This window comes from Linepithema humile, chromosome 4, assembly GCF_040581485.1.
Source record: "Linepithema humile isolate Giens D197 chromosome 4, Lhum_UNIL_v1.0, whole genome shotgun sequence".
NCBI lineage: Eukaryota > Metazoa > Arthropoda > Insecta > Hymenoptera > Formicidae > Linepithema > Linepithema humile.
In genome coordinates, this window is record NC_090131.1 from 20,851,632 (window position 1) to 20,867,886 (window position 16,255).

At 36.0% G+C, this 16,255-nt stretch overlaps 3 protein-coding genes across 14 annotated transcripts in view; 2 read left to right on the forward strand and 1 right to left on the reverse strand.

Moving 5' to 3' along the window:
• The first annotated feature begins 265 nt into the window (after window positions 1-265).
• tobi (target of brain insulin) lies at window positions 266-3,551 on the forward strand. 2 transcript variants are annotated; one of them, XR_001099992.2, is made up of 6 exons: window positions 266-583; window positions 731-895; window positions 1,108-2,040; window positions 2,183-2,710; window positions 2,836-2,992; window positions 3,167-3,270. XR_001099992.2 is itself a non-coding variant. In XM_012359850.2 (6 exons), the coding sequence occupies exons 1-6, from the start codon at window positions 535-537 to the stop codon at window positions 3,367-3,369; spliced, it is 2,031 nt and encodes a 676-aa protein (XP_012215273.1). In that variant the 5' UTR covers window positions 343-534; the 3' UTR covers window positions 3,370-3,551. The 2 variants fall into 2 exon arrangements, 1 of the variants encoding a protein (XP_012215273.1); XM_012359850.2 differs by having other exon boundaries at window positions 343-583; window positions 2,183-2,706; window positions 3,167-3,551.
• LOC105667814 (centrosomal protein of 120 kDa) lies at window positions 3,366-8,025 on the reverse strand. Of its 3 annotated transcripts, none has more exons than XM_067353415.1 (11): window positions 7,668-8,025; window positions 7,277-7,424; window positions 6,943-7,195; window positions 6,089-6,772; window positions 5,626-5,936; window positions 5,301-5,541; window positions 5,109-5,229; window positions 4,887-4,990; window positions 4,538-4,819; window positions 4,158-4,438; window positions 3,366-3,841 (listed from the first exon to the last, which is right to left on the reverse strand). In XM_067353415.1, exons 1-11 carry the CDS (start codon window positions 7,732-7,734, stop codon window positions 3,526-3,528), a joined length of 2,808 nt encoding a protein of 935 aa, XP_067209516.1. In that variant the 5' UTR covers window positions 7,735-8,025; the 3' UTR covers window positions 3,366-3,525. The 3 variants fall into 3 exon arrangements, with proteins under 3 accessions (XP_067209516.1, XP_012215291.2, XP_067209518.1); XM_012359868.2 differs by having other exon boundaries at window positions 4,113-4,438; XM_067353417.1 differs by lacking the exon at window positions 6,089-6,772 and having other exon boundaries at window positions 4,113-4,438.
• Window positions 8,026-8,192: 167 nt separating this feature from the next.
• Window positions 8,193-16,255, forward strand: part of LOC105667821 (defective proboscis extension response 14) — a 124,086-nt gene continuing 116,023 nt past the window's right edge. For 5 of the 9 annotated variants that reach the window (XM_067353436.1, XM_067353445.1, XM_067353437.1 and 2 more), the window contains exon 1: window positions 15,497-15,978. The gene's annotated coding sequence lies outside the window, so the exon portion shown is untranslated. Of the gene's footprint in view, window positions 8,298-8,360; window positions 8,444-15,496; window positions 15,979-16,255 lie in introns of those variants that run through there. The other 4 variants (XM_067353439.1, XM_067353442.1, XM_067353444.1 and 1 more) reach the window with 2 other exon arrangements.

Genomic DNA, 16,255 nt, shown 5'->3' on the forward strand with positions numbered 1-16,255 from the left:
TCATGAAACATAGAGAATATACTATAGCAGTTTTTACATACATAGAATGTTATATATTTATATGGTAAATAAAAGCAAGAAAACATGATTAATACATAAACTTTCCCAAATCTTATGTGTTGCAGTAAACAATTTGAACTAGATTCTTCCTGAAAAATTTGCATTTATTGTTAATTATGACATAGGAAGTGAGAAAATTGCAAGAAAACACGTGCTAATAATTCTTGCAAATTATTGCTGAATGATATATGACCATCAAAATGACATACAATCAACAAAATTGTGCAACGAAATAATTGTGTGAAAAATGTGTACATGTGGTAAAACGTGTATATTCATAAAAAATCACAGAATTAAGTATGGAAGAGATTTTTGAAAAGATATCGATAAATAAAAATTAGATATCCAGTTGCCACGTACATATCTAGTGACACAACAGTATCTCAAGAGAAAAATGAAGAGAACGTTATTTGTTATCGAGCAAGTATATATAAGCCGACGTAACTGACGTGACTAACTCAGTTATAATTGGGAATGGTTGGGAATGGTGTAACAAACAAAATACAGCCGTTGGAACGAAGCAGTAAGTTTCTTTAAATCAAGATTAAAAATATGTGTAAGACATTTGTGGACAGAATATCACCTTCTACATCTATGTGATGTTTGCTCAAAATATTTGTTATATTTAATTACACAATGCTTATTCATTAGTCTGTTCCATTTGTTTTAGCGATGCGTTCTTCGGTGATACTACTGCTATTCGCCGCGTTCGGTGCATTAACTTGCGCAAGCAAACCCGAGGATGCATACGCAGGCATTGCAATGCCCATCAAGAACGGCGTTCTTGAATTGAACGTAATTAATAACGTCATAGTTCTCAACCTTATAAAAAGGGGTAAATCTCTCACAATATAACATTATTTTCCAGTTATTTTATTAAATAAATTTTTAAATTAATTTCAATGCTTTTTTCTCGTAAGATATATCAATCAATCAATTATTAATGAATTTTAGAAATTTTAACGTCTTTCTATAAAAATTAATATTTTAATTCTCATAAATTCTAACGAAAAAATTTTACACTAATGATTGTAATACTTCTTTCAGATGGCGAGAAAATGGTTAATACTCTTCACACGAAGATTCCAGGACACCAGGATACGCTGAATCTTAAGATACAGCAAAATTGCGGCAGTCGTGACAGAGTTTGCATAAACAGCGGCGACGCCTATCAAGTTATCATATCTGTTTCTAAGGACGGTGAAATCGTCAACGTAAAGCGTGTGGTTGCCAATCCGCTCGCCGAACTCATCGACTGCTATCAGTTCACCGAGGGCACACAATGGTTCGGTGGGCCAGAATTTCGGTATCAGCACTGGCCGGTGCAACACATGTACTACGAGGAAGAACCCTATCTGCCGACGCATCCGGAAAACATGGCACTGGCTGAGCGTTACTGGCTATCCAGCAAAGGTGTCTATCTCTACGTAAACGAGACGAACCCGCTATTCCTCGACCAGAATAACTATAAAGACAAGAACTTGTGCCTGATCGCCAAGAACAAGGCGCCCTATCCACACCGTGCCTCCATTGAGCTTGATTACGAGCTTGGCATCTTTGCGGATCCCAAGGCCGCTCATCTACATGTAGTGCGCACTCATTTAGGCAAGCCGACAGGTCATCCCAATGAACGGATGATCCGCCATCCTATATGGTCCACTTGGGCCAGATATAAAGCCAACGTCACTGAGGAAGTGGTGGAGTCGTATGCGGACGAGATCATCGCCAACAAGTTCAACAACAGTCAGGTCGAGATCGACGACAACTGGGAGACCTGCTACGGCTCCGCCGAGTTCAATCCCGTCAAATTTCCCAATGTCACCGCGCTTACGCAACGGCTGAAGGATAAGGGCTTCCGCGTCACTCTGTGGATACATCCGTTCATTAATCGAGGCTGCGAACCCGCCTATTCCACGGCGCTTAACAACTCGTACTTCGTGAAAAGCATTGATGGACGCGTCCAGATGTCATGGTGGCAAGGTAAGATGGCCGAGTCGATTTAAAACTGACTTTTTTTTCTCAAATTGGACTGTTTTGATCGTAATTTTCAATATTTCAATAACATACGCATCTTGGTGATAGCATTTTTTATTGATTTCTTGCATGTTTTTGTCTTCTTTAGGCGCAGACTCAGCCACGATTGACTTCACGAATCCAGAAGCGACAAAGTGGTGGACAGACCGATTGAAGCGAATCGAGCAACTCGGCATTGACAGCTTCAAGTTTGACGCAGGCGAAGTCTCCTGGTTACCACAAGTGCCGACGTTGAGCGGCTCGCTTGCCGAGCAGCCGGGAATATTCACGCACGACTATGTCCGGACGCTTGCGGCTAATTTCGACAACAATATCGAGGTGCGGGTGGGATGGCTCAGCCAGGATTTACCGATATTCGTCCGTATGATTGATAAGGACACCAGGTGGACGTGGAACAACGGTCTGCCCACGCTGATCACAACGCTGCTGCAGATGAATCTAAACGGATATGTCCACGTGTTGCCGGACATGATTGGTGGCAATGGTTACCTAGATGGCTCGCTCAACGGTACGGAATATCCGTCTAAGCAGCTGTTCATCAGATGGCTGCAGGCTAACGTCTTCATGCCGTCATTGCAATACTCCTTCACGCCGTGGGATTACGACAGTGAAGCGAGTATAATTTGCAAAATACTATCTAAGATAGATCAATTACTGAATGACGGATCAAGCAATATCGTTGCATAATTTAGTTTTCTTGCTGAATTTTCAAGGAAATAACATTCATTTGTATTTCACCAGACCATCGCTATTTGCAGAAAGTATACTGATTTGCACGCTAATCAAACATCAGCAATTCTAAGCGCGATGCAGCAGGCAATCACTGAGGGCACACCTGTAAATCCACCTATTTGGTGGGTCGATCCAACCAATAGAGAAGCTCATAAAATTAATGACGGTAAGTTTGCAAGATTGTATACGATATTCCAGATCTAAGAAGCCACTTCACATCTTCATTTTTTATTTGTGGATTTTTATTCACAGCTAAATGGTGACTAATAACTCTGGAAAGCAAAGTATACGACTGGTTCTGTAAATAATTTGTAATTAAATGTCACTGCTTAAATTACAGAATATCTTCTTGGAGATTCTATACTGGTAGCTCCAGTGATCGAAGAGGATGCCATCACTCGCGATATCTATCTACCTGCGGGAAGGTGGCGTGACATGAATCGACAGACAGTCCACGTCGGACCGAAATGGCTAACAAACTATCCTGCTCCTTTAGACGTACTTCCATATTTCGTGAAAGAAAAAAATTGGCTCCATGGTTAAAGATTTACTAACAAAATATTTATTTGTACAACTGTATAAAAATTGTCTTGTATAATTATTTCATAAGAAGTTTCATTCCGAATTCATGTATCTGCTTTTTTCCGGAGCTTCTAATTGTTTCTGTTGTAAAATTTTTAAAATATTGGAATAAATTTGCTACCTACTTACCAATAAGGATCGTATTTCAGTGTTAAGTTTTTTGATTATTATATCGTCAGTCGCGTAACTTCCGGTCCTTAAAAGGGAGTCGCGTTCTTCTCTCAGCGCTTGTAACCGCTCGTTCTCTTCTGATTTGTCAGACATATTACCGTTCCAAGATACTTTGGAGCAGACATTGTCGACTGGTATAAAAATTTCTTTCGGAGCGAAGAATTGCCTCGGTTTAATGACGTCGATTTCCTTTTGAAGTTCGTTAAGCAAGATTTGATCCTCGGTCAAAGCTGCTGTGTCCGCAGATAAAATCTCCGCCAAACTGTTTACAAATAAAAATAAAATTTATAAATAATATCGAACGCTTACATGTATTAAACATAAATATTTTATTTCTAACAGATTTCTAATAGATAAATAACAGATTCTTTGCAAAGTTTAATTTTAGAATAAGATAATCGTGAAAAATGATAATTTTACCATATCTTTGCTTCAGTTTAACCATAAATCTATTTAAGATTCTACAGCTAATGATTTTTAATTGAAATAAGACATTTTGTACAAGTAATAATATTTAGAGCTCTATAACATACTCTGCGTTCTTCAATTCTTCTTTACTATTTTTAATTTGAACTTGCATTTCTTGTTGATAATCTACTTTCATCCTGTGTATTTCACGAACCGCTTTACCCCACTGTTCTTTAAAAAATGACTTCCCCTTCTGGGCATTTTCCAATTTTTCTTCGAGAATTTTTAGCTCTTGCAGCAAAGACTCAGTTTTATCTTGAGCTAAAGACCCTTGATATATTTGTAATTCATCCTTCTGTTGACTCATCGACGATTTCAAACTCTCATTTTCAAACAATAATATTTCTACTTGCGCCTCTAGAGCAATTTTTTTTTCTTCAAGTTTGGTGATCTGAAACATCATGCATTGTAAGACAAATATATTTCATAATACTTTAAATATATGATGAATGAGAAATACAAAAGCAACCAAAACATATATTTGGCAAACCTTTGATGCAAGATCATTTTGCATTGCAAGCATGGAATCCTTTAGCTCTTGTAATTTAGTTTCATATCTCCATTGTAAATCTTCGTTTGCTTTAATCAATCTAGTTTCATTTTCCAGGCTTTTTAATCTACGAATTCGTAAATCTTCGGTAGCATTGTTTAAACTGTTGGCTAGCATCTTGCATTGTTCAACGCTGCATGCAAGTTTCGATTCTAAATTTTCTTTTTGTTTTCGCCATTCCTCGTTCAACATATTCAAGTGTCGTTCCTCCTTTTTCTTCAGCTAAACAAAACATGTATTTCATATAAATAATGTTTTGTTGAATAAAAAATTATTTTTATTGTTTTACCTCAGCTTTGAACATTTCCTTTTGACGTTCTTTCCAAGTTTCGAGCTCATCTACTATTTTATACGCTAAGCTGTCATCCAATATTGGTGGGCCTAAATTTTGTTCTTAAATAAAAAAATATGCTGGCTTTTTAATAAATACAAGACATTCGCAAAAATTAGTTAAGTTATTAAAAAATAATGCAATAAAAAATATAGTACATAAAATTTTAAACATATTTACCGGCAGTTTCTTTTTTTAATATAAAATGCGATCCACAGTTTTCTAATTTAAGTGTAATATCCATTTCCCCTATTTTATTTCTATCTGTATCGTACAGAGGTAATTTATATTGACACTCGGGCTGAAAAAAAGTTAATATTAAGTTTTATTGCTCTATAAAATTACTTTTATAAATGCAATATTAACATTTACCTTATCTTGATGAAACAGTGGTTTTATGTCAAGCGTTAACAATGACAGTGGTTTAGCATCTTCATTTACATCATATATACTGATTTGTGGCGGAAATGATTGTAATAATTGTTTTATTTCGTTCGGCGCAGATATAAAGTAAGATTGGCATCCAACATCTTGTAATTTAATTTTTTCGTCCGATAAAAGTGGCATTTTTGCACGCATTGTTGATGTAATCTCAGCTTTCGGATGATGAAATCTACAAATAAAAAATAAAGATATAATTTTTCTATATATATATAACTTATATTTAAATCGAAAAAATGTATTTAATCAAACAAACCGAAATTCAATCTGTCGTTCAGATAATTTTGCAGATAATGATGTTATTGTCATAAGTGAGATATGTAGACAATAACAGTGATAAGATCCTATGGTATCTTTGATATAATTTTTGTTAATACATTTGCACAACATTGCATCACATGAGCATGCACTTCTATCCACTTGATGTTTTAAGCATTGGCAATCAATGGACTGTTTATTTGTATTTCTGCATTCTGTTGCATTTTTTATTCCACCAGAAATGTTGTTAAAATTGAGTTTTCCAAAATCACCACTTGGATTTCTGTGAGATTCAATCTCTGGACATCTCTAAAATACAATATTTTAAATTTTATATATATCATATATTGATATATCAACAACGTTTTAGAGATACTATTTTTGTATTTTATTATTTCATCAAGATGATTAATAATGTAAGATGAGAAATTGTGACCAAGATAACTATATTCCTATTCTACCTGACTGGCATTACTTGTATTTTCTTCATTATGATATTGAACACGAGGTATTATGTGATTATTGGAGCTTATTGCTGTATCAAAGTTATGTACAATATCCATTTTATTTCCAATATATTGTAGTTTGAGTTGTAAATCAAGATGGGACTTTGGATATTGGCTTTCAATAAGTTTTTCTACTAAATTTTGTTTAGGAGCTAGGAAACATCTTTCATGTATAGTACTCGTGTTTGCAGTACATTTAAGAAATTCTTGCAAATTATCTGTGACCACTAGGGATTCCAGATTAACTGATGATTCAGCTATTATACTATTTTTATGTTTCAAAAATATTAACAGATGTGGCTCTGCTTGCAGGTAATGTTTTAAAACACTTAGAGAACTTCGTATTCTCACTACTACTTTTTCGTGGAGAAAATCGGGTTTTTCAGATTGTATCTTGAATGGTTTAAGTTCTACATCGTTTTCTAAAACTCGATACGAAAAGTGCACAGCATTATCCTTATTTAAATGTTCAGGTAATAACAGAGGTAAATTTTCTATGTACACAGCTGTGATGCTTAATAAAAATAATTCGTAGCAGGTATTTAGAGAACCCAATTGGATCAATTGCTCATCAGGATACAAATAAGGTATTATTTTATCATTTTGCAAATTATCTTCGACTGTCATCACATTTTTTATCTATGAGGCAATATAGATATTTGTATGTATTTTGTGCAGTCAATTTTAGTTATAATTTGATCATTAATTATAAATAACATTAATATTTAATTATTGTTACTAGAAGACTAAATATTTTTTATAATAAGCTTAGGATATATTAATATATAAAATTTAAATATATTTCTTACCTCAATTAGATTTGAATTTACATTTTTCCAATCTTCAACTCTCAATGTAAGAAGTATTTCAGGCTTTTGTATTTTAAGATCATTCCTTAATCCTAGCAATTTGTGCCAATTCGCTTTTGGACTCAAATCTCTGTATTTAGATGTCATATGCGCAGAACGTATACTTAACACAATATATCCAATTTTTTCTTTACAGCCATTCTCTTTAAAAGCAAAGCATTCTAATTTTAATGGAACTTGCCCTGATCGCATTCTAGAAATTAAATACAAGATATATTGGGTAAATATTTTATTTTCAAAGTTAATGACAATTAAAAAACAATACAATACTTACTTTCTCAGTGCAGCTTTGTTGGTCTCCCAAATCAAGTCAGTCGCATATTGCGGATTCGCACTTGACTCTATTCTGTCAGTTTCTAAAGAATGTCCATTTAAGGTTCCAGTAAATAAAGTTGGTTGTAAAACTTGTTCAAAACCCTTTCCTGCATTACACACATATATAAAATTTTACATTTATAACTCTAATAATCTATAAATCAAATTCTATTTTTTGATTTAAATTTTACACATATTAATTTCATAGAAATTTATTTCATAATAATAACAAAATGAAAGTTATACTAATAATTGCTTTTATAATGTATGATTTGATAGTAATAATTTTCGAAATATACACATTGCAAAATAAATTCAAATAAACTTATTTAAAAATTTTATCTTAATACCTTCTTTTATGCTCAAAATAATTTGCACATCCGATTCGGCCGTTTCTACCATTTCGTTTGGTTTCATAAAATATATATAAAATAACAAATTCTGTTACAAAGATTTACTTCGCACTATCCGCGATTCAAATCCGCTGTCATAGAAACAGATTCATGTAAACACAAATATGGTACATAACCAAACATGTTCTATTTGTTGAGATTACGAAGTAAAAAGAGAAATATTAAGAAATATTTATGCTAAATATTGCAGTAATAATACTATTATTTTTCCAAATTAAAATGTTGCCTAAAAATTCAACGAAAAATTAACATTACAAAACTGTAAACCTCTACACATTTCTGTTTATGCAAAACTGACATCACGCCACTATAAGCTGTGCATTGAACTCTGTAGTACAGAGTCTGGAACGCGGAGGGGCATTTATCATCGGTGCACTTACCATCGATGCACTTACCATCGGCGTGCTCGTCGCAACAGCTTACCGAAAAGAGGCGCTGCTCTCAGTTGGACTTCGTACTCGCAGAGGCGCCATGACACTCATTTATTACATTTCACCTTTGTGTTTCGTACGTAGTGTGAATAGTTTGCGATGTAATTTGATCTCTGATTTTGGCATTCTTTTGAAGGTAAACAAATTAATCATTGTTTGATAGAGTACATAACTAATTGTGGGCTTTCGATATTCATAGATTCTTCGATGCAGCAGCTAATGCGAAACAAACAATGGAATCTGCAGCAGCAGCGGGTGGATGGAAGTGCGATACGTTGGCTGGTAAGTCCGATTATTTGTTCATTATTTAAATATGTACATAATTGTGATAATATATGCATACACAATTATAATTATGTATATGATCACAATGTTTTATACCATAATGCGATTCAATACGATGATATGAACATTGCTTGAAGTTGATATCGCACATTTTAATGTAATAACCGAATTCATTTTGAATCAACCAATCAGCGTTCTACTAATTGTGAATGCCAATCCGGTTTATTCAGCATGCATTTAATCAATGTTTACTCGCATTCCTTTCCTCTTTTTTTATGATAACTAAGCAACCCAGACAACACGCTAGTCTTAAAGACATCTGAAGGACGTCTGAAAGACGTTAGAAAAAAATATCGTCTTTTGAACGCTTCAGATGTTTTTAAGCTTGTGTGTTGGCTGAGAAACTTAACGCATATAAATGAGTCTTTGTAGGATCGCCAAAATATTACAAGCAAATTTAAATTGATAGATTTAATAGAACATCACATCATTTATAACATAGGAGATTATTAAGTAAAATGATTTATTAATCTAATTGATTAAATACATTAGTTTGCGATTGGTTTAAGAGTAATTGGGAGATTAATATCCGATTTTGCAAGGAACTTTCTTTGATAACAAAACTGGATAGATTGTTTGAAAATGCTGTTAAACAATTCGCTGCAGAAAAAAACGAGCAATACGAAGGCTTACAATTCTTAAATTAGACTTGAACTACATGACAAGCTGATTTTATTGATCTGTTTTTTAATCAAGAAAAACGTATAAAGTTAAAGGTGCAAAACAACAATCTAAGACTACGGAAATCAGTTAACAAAATATTAATTAATCATAATTACGCGAACAAATTTCGTAGCGTGCCGATACAAGAAAAATAAAATAAAATTAAAACTTTATTCTGATTATTGAATTTTTGCGACGTTTAAAACTTGTTTGTGAAAAGCATCGAGCGTGTTAAATGAATTTTATTTATTTTCTACGAGCTAGAATGATTTCATTGACTATTATTCTCTAACGTTAATAACGTATTAAAAACAGCTTGTTCCGTCTTTTTTACATTTTTAATTAATTAAATCACTGATAAAAAATATTTTTTATGTGAATATTTATATAATATAATTTCTAAAATTCTTTTATTTAATGATTGTTCATCAGATCTAATTGTAAATAACTGTTAAAGCAAGAAAACATTTAGTACATAACATTTTTTAGAAAACTTGCACATTTTTTTCTGTTTAAAAAAATATAAAAATATAAAAATTACAATGAAACATTTTTGCTTGAAAATTAAATCTGTTAATCAGTGGGGATATTCTCGATAAAATTTATATCGGGACAGCATATTTTTTTCTCATAGAGAATAATAAATTATATTTAATTAAATAGTGAAACATTGATATTACTGGATTCCGCGGCCTATCGACAAAAATATTTCACATGTATTCTGTGCACAAAGGGGATATCAGAAATAACGCAGTATATTAAGCTCACGATTAGTTTCAGCAGAATTCACGCGGTATTGCTTGCTATATTGTGCGTGTTGTTTATGACATTACGTTGTCACGGATATGCGTGTGTCGAAAGATTCACATACACGCTCAAGCAGTTTGATCGCGTTAATTTCCTCTGCTCCAATTCTCTCTGAGAGAGGGAGAGAGAGAGAGAGGGAGAACGAAAATTTTCGGTTATCGCGATAATCGCGGCTTCTACGGTCGTTCGGATTAATTCGCCACGAATCGCTTTATGTGGGATTAATTAGCTCGACGGTGCACAGAGGGGTTTTGAAGTTTCAACATTGAATCTCTCTGTAAGTAAGCACTAAGCTAAAGATTCCATTGGAGTAAAGTTCGCTTAAAATTAGTCGGATCAGATTAATTAGAGGAAGAAGATTTTTCATTATCTATTTTGCATCTGAAAGCTTAACTCGTTAAAATTTTTTCTTCTTTTACTTCTAAATCGCTCAAAGGATGTTGATTTTCCGACATTTTCGACAAGATAACTTTATCTTAAAAATGAAGAGTATATATTCGTACGTGAAACGCGTTCATTGCCGAGTATAATTGCCCAAGACTCGTCGCTAAGTTAATGTTGTGTCTTGTGAATTATTTATTTGTGTGTATCGCAATGTCCAGAGAAAATCCCTAGGGAGATGTGCATGAGTTACTTCGTATGTAGAGAAACCCGTCACAGGAGACGGCCGCATCCGACCATCCGTAAACAGTTTACGGATGTATGCGATGCGCGTTTAAACGCGGGTAAGCGCGTGTAACGCGCTGAATCACGGACAAAGGGTAATAGCCGCTCGTAATTCGCATATTAACAGAGCCGGGTCTGCGGTTCAATTTACCGCGACACGATGTGTGCCGAAAATTAAATCTTCCAGCGCCGACGCGCCGAACCTTGCGTAGATGTTCGGCGGTTTACTCTCGTTCCGCCGACGGTGTCTTCTCGCCTCGCGGCGAATCGCGGCGACACCGGACATCGGCCGGTGGGTGCGCGTACAAGTGTATATACGCCAGAACTCACACCTACATCGCGCGCGCGCGTGTGTCCGTGAGTCTACACCTTCGCCACGAGCTAGGCGAAGTATCAACAGGTGCTGTCAGTCGGTTGTTTCGCTTAATCGGTTTCTATTCTGCCCGAGACTTCTAAGCTCCGCCTGGCAATTCGTGTGACACCCCCTGGGGGAATCTTAGACGTTACCCGTTCTACGCCATTTACGTAGCCCGGTGCCGACCCGATCGTGCAGCTTGTTAAAGGTACAAATCGCGTTTATCCGATTGCGAGGAAAAGCAGTCCTCGGAATTGCAGACCGGTTCAAGCACAGCGATGTAATTGTCATGCTAATATAATTTAATGTTCAAGAATTATTTCATGCAATTCCAGAATGAATTACATGAATTTACAGGTTGAGAGTTTCTCTTTGCTGAAAAGAGGACATCGTTTCTTGATAGATTGCAAATTTACATTACATTACATAAAAATTACATTTTTAAAGCGTTAGTTTAGATCTCTTTCTTTATACACGTATCACCAAACCAATTTTATACTACTTATTTGGTCTGCAGTTTATGCAGTTTAAGATATGTTCATTTGAGGTAGTCAGAAAAAAATAGATATCAAGCTTGCAGGCAGATTCTAGCACGACGATGTAATCCACACGATGATATAATTCAACTTCTAAGAATTATATCATGCAATTTAAATTTCAGGATAAATGAGGTAAATTTAACATTTGACATAGCTATCTTTTCTTTTTTCTTTTTTCGCGATAGATTGCGAGTATAGTTTTCACTTTTTATTGTACCACTTCGACCTCTTTCTTTACACATAGAACTAAATCGATTTTATACCATTTGATCCGTGTGTTATTTAAAATATATCCTTCAAAATGAAGCAACAAAACGCGGTCGTAAGCGGTCGGCAACGAGCTAAGTTTGGCATTCATTTTGCTTGCCAATGCCAAGTCCATTCCGAGATTGAATCCCACAAAACTGACTGCGTCGCGGTGTTATAATTAATTTATAATACCTCTAATTGCGTGGCCATGTCGGATGTGGTTGTCCCGACATTTAATTTGCTCGCTAATTAAACAGGCTGCGCCTTGTTGGGGAGTGCAGCAATGTGCGACCATTCCGCGCTTCTCTCGTTTTCCACGACGTTCGCGCCGTCGCGCTATACTCCGAGTTAGTCTGCCGAAAAGCTTGGCGCTCGGTACGGGAGATGCAATCGCTCGATGCACTCGCACTTCATTCCGTAGTTGTATACAAGAATGTACGGTTCACAAAATATATGCAAAAGGATGCAGCAGTGAAAAAAATAATTTTGAGATATAATATATTGAGAAAGAAGTTGTTAACATGATTAAATACATTTAGCTTGCAATTACATATATCTTTAGTTAAATTTAAATTTATAATATACTTTAATACGTTACGTTAAGTGATAAGTAATATTAATAAATTTGCGTAATTTAAAATGCCGAGATAGTTTTGTGTTGGCATATTTAATTCTCAGCGGATTATGAATTTCACAGTTTTAATGAATTTAAAGTTAATTTGAATAAGATGCGAAGCAAAAAAATAGAGTTAATATAGGAGGATTGATTCAACATTATGTACATTAACTTGAACTTATAGTTGGATTAAAAAATATTCTTTTTCTGTTCTACATTTTTTTTCTTGGCATATTATATTATTATTATTTTAAATATTATCGGAGTTTTTTTCTCACATTGAGTATCTCATGAATATTTCTCATTTCCGCCAACAAGGCGACGTAGAGGCAATTCTATCTTACATTGCTGCAGATATACTATTGCAGCTTCCCGCTGTCACGTTTTCTCACACCTGCAGTCCATTACATCTTCCGATGATTCGTGAGGCATTCGTAGCTGCGATTCGTGCTCTCACCACTACGTGTCCAGCATAGCTTTCGCAGAGAGACGTAATATGTTGGTAAAATTGTGCAGTCGCTTTGAGCGTCGCATCGGGCGTGAAAATAGCGCGCACATCTTGGACAGACGAACTACGCGAGAGCCACTCATACGTGTGACACTTAATACGTAATCTCGTTATTGAATAACCTTTATCTGAAATGCAAATACCTGCGCGCACATGGATATGGGTGGACACACATGTGTTTTATGTATATTGCCTGTATTAACGGCGCGATTCGCGTACGCGGTGTCTGTCTGATCACCGCCAGCCAGCACGAGCTCGCAATTGCCGCTGTACTCGGCGAGTGTAATCATTTCATATGACGCGTAATCATTTTACGAGCGCTATTAGCGCATTATGCAATTATTACGGAAGTCCGGATACGAGCGGCCGCGCGCGCAGCACCGCCAGGATGATTATCGAGACGGGTATGTTGATGGGGGCCATTGCCGACAGCGGGCTGGCTGATAATATAGTAATATATAGAAGGGATGGGACGCGGTGTCGGTTATGTATTTGAGAGAGACAATTGGCATGTAAAACGGTAGCCGCGCAGTACGTCATAATTGTATTGTACTTTCAAAATCAAGTTGAACTTCATTCCGAGTGTACTCGACGTTTCGACATTGTGTACCGGAGTTGTATATGCTCACGGCCTATCCTATTAACATTTACATCGATTTATTGTGTCGTTCTCCGAGATCGGGACGCTGAATTAATGTAAAATATTAAATTGTTTTGTGCGTGCATCTCTTTATCACGATTTTGAGTTCTGTTCTTCGATGCATCAATCATTGTTTTATAAATATTAAACTTTGTCAGTTAAAAGCACGAATGAGAGATATTATTACGTGTGACATGCAGATAAAAAATGTCACATTGTAAGTATGCTGGCGTGACGTGCGAGACGCAGGAGTCGGAAGCGAATCGCGGAACGCGAAAATTCGTGTCAAATAAGAAAAGATCTGTAATACGTTCACAGCTCGTTCGGTCGAAGAATCGACGGTGAATCGGTGAGGCGTGATGTGTCTCGAAGAAATGATGAAGTATTTAATATAAAGTTAATGTAGCTTGCGAACGCGGAAGACTTGATCGATGATAGTCATCAATCAGCTTTATATCTCGGGCAAATGTGTAGTCATTGATCCCTTTATGTTTCATGAGTTTGACACAGTACATGTGCTGAAAGAAACGCAATATTTGTAACAGTTTATCTGAACATTGCACAAATTAAATATATCGGTTTTGCATTGGAGAAAAATGCATGTTACGTCACTTTCTATTATTCTATTATTACGAATAAATTTTCAACAAAATTATACTATATTAATTTGCCGTATATTATATATTACGCTGTATTAACAAAGTTATATTATTTTGCAACGCTAAAAAAAGTTTCTATATTAATAACATTTTTAATAATATAGTGTGTTGTACATTAATAATAATATTATTAATATAAAAACTTGTTTTGTCGTTGCAAATTTGATTACTTCTAAAATATAAAGGTATGTACATTGAAGGGAGATATGTTGAGAGAAAGAGAATACCAGATACATCATGGTAGCGCTTTCCGTATAATTTTCCTCTGTTGAATTTTGTATCCCGATACGTTCATTTGTTCGCCGGTGCCAGAATCTGCCATCGATGTGGCGGGATGAAGGGTACCTGACATCGCAGTTATTGTATAATTATGCAGATTTTAGACCCCGACCTACGATCATACGGATGTTCCGCTATTGGCACAAAAGTATTTGATACATTTGAATATCGGGGGGAGGGAAAGAAAGGTGGAGCAGGAGAGAGGGCGAAAATATGAAACAGGTTAAATCACAAATTTATCCTCTTCGTGTTGTGCAGCATTACCTGTCGTATCGTGATCGTGGCATGCCGCGAGTTTACAGTGCTCAAAATCGAAATGTGTCATATCCATAGAACGATAGGCCATCGAGTGTCAGTGCACTTTGTCGGTATTTAATTTCGGCGGTCTTCAAAGCATCACGCTTGATGTTGCTCTTTTTGCATGTGTGAGTGTTTTTTTTCCTACCGGTTGAACCTTGCTAAATATTTTACATGCATAGGTCAAAACTGAAAAAAAACTGACAAACGTTTTGTAAACGCGATTTGCTCGGATTTTAATCTTGTAATATGATATATTTTTGTGCTTATAACAGGTAAAACAAAATTGTGAGCATTTAAATTTAGAATGGAATAACAAAGTCTCGTTGCACATCGAAAATTATGCATACCAGTTATTTTTATTCTTTTAGTTATTTTTCTGAATATAATAATCGATACAGTCTCTTAATCGATAATTGATATTTGTTTTTAAATTTAATCGATTCATTATGCGTATATTTTTGCATTTAAGTAACAGACCAAGGCGATATCTAATGTCGCGCACGAGGTACAAATACGTGAAATGATCGTGAAAATCGTGTGCGCACGGTCTACGTCGGTGTTTTACGGAATTGTGAAAGGCACAGGCTCTCGCGCGTGGAGAACGAGTGGAAAATTCGTCGGTATGGGTCGGCGTCGGTGCCGCAAAGCGGGGACGGACAGCCGGCGTAGGGGTTGTAAGAGAGGGTAGATGCGTCGGCGTGTTGCGCCGTAGCTTTTGCCGCGGCGCCTGGCAGTCCATTGGCGAAGCCCTAACGAGCAGTGGGTGAGAGCGGAGCGTTCCGACGAAAAGATTCATAAGAACTCGAGCGGGCAAAAGTGGACGTGCTTTTTTCTCACGCGCGCGCGCACGGTCCATCGTGACTTTGTTTTCTATGCACGCTGCTCTGGTTTCGGCGGCGATTTCTCGGGTGTGTTTCGTCATATTTTTATGTCGATCATAAATAAGCATCGCTGAACACGAGTAAACACGGGGGATTATTTTGGTGCGAATTTTCGAAGCGGCGGCACATTGTGAAGTGATTCGCGTTTGCATATTGTTGCGCGGAAAGTCGGGCAGAAAATTTGAAACGCGGTGTTTTCGCGGACGAATCTTCGATGAACGAGTACCGTGAGATTTTTTCTAGTGTTTTTTGGACCTCAGATCTCTCGGGGCCGGTATGTGATCATGCTCGAAAGGAAGATAGATCACGCGTGAGTTTCCACGCGTATTCAAACTAACCGCTATTCGTATTAGTTGATACGATTCGTGGAGTGATCATAGAAATTAGAAACGTTTGTAGGTCGAATGCTGCTTTTTTTATTTTCTAATCTCATTTATACATTATGTGTTCTTATATTTTACGGAAAGTGATAGAAAGGCACAAAATAATAGAAAATTTGAAAGATTTATTATCAATTAATCTCAGGTCGTTCTTACAAAGTTTTAACGAATCTATAATTTTTCACAGATTTTCAAGATTATAACTTT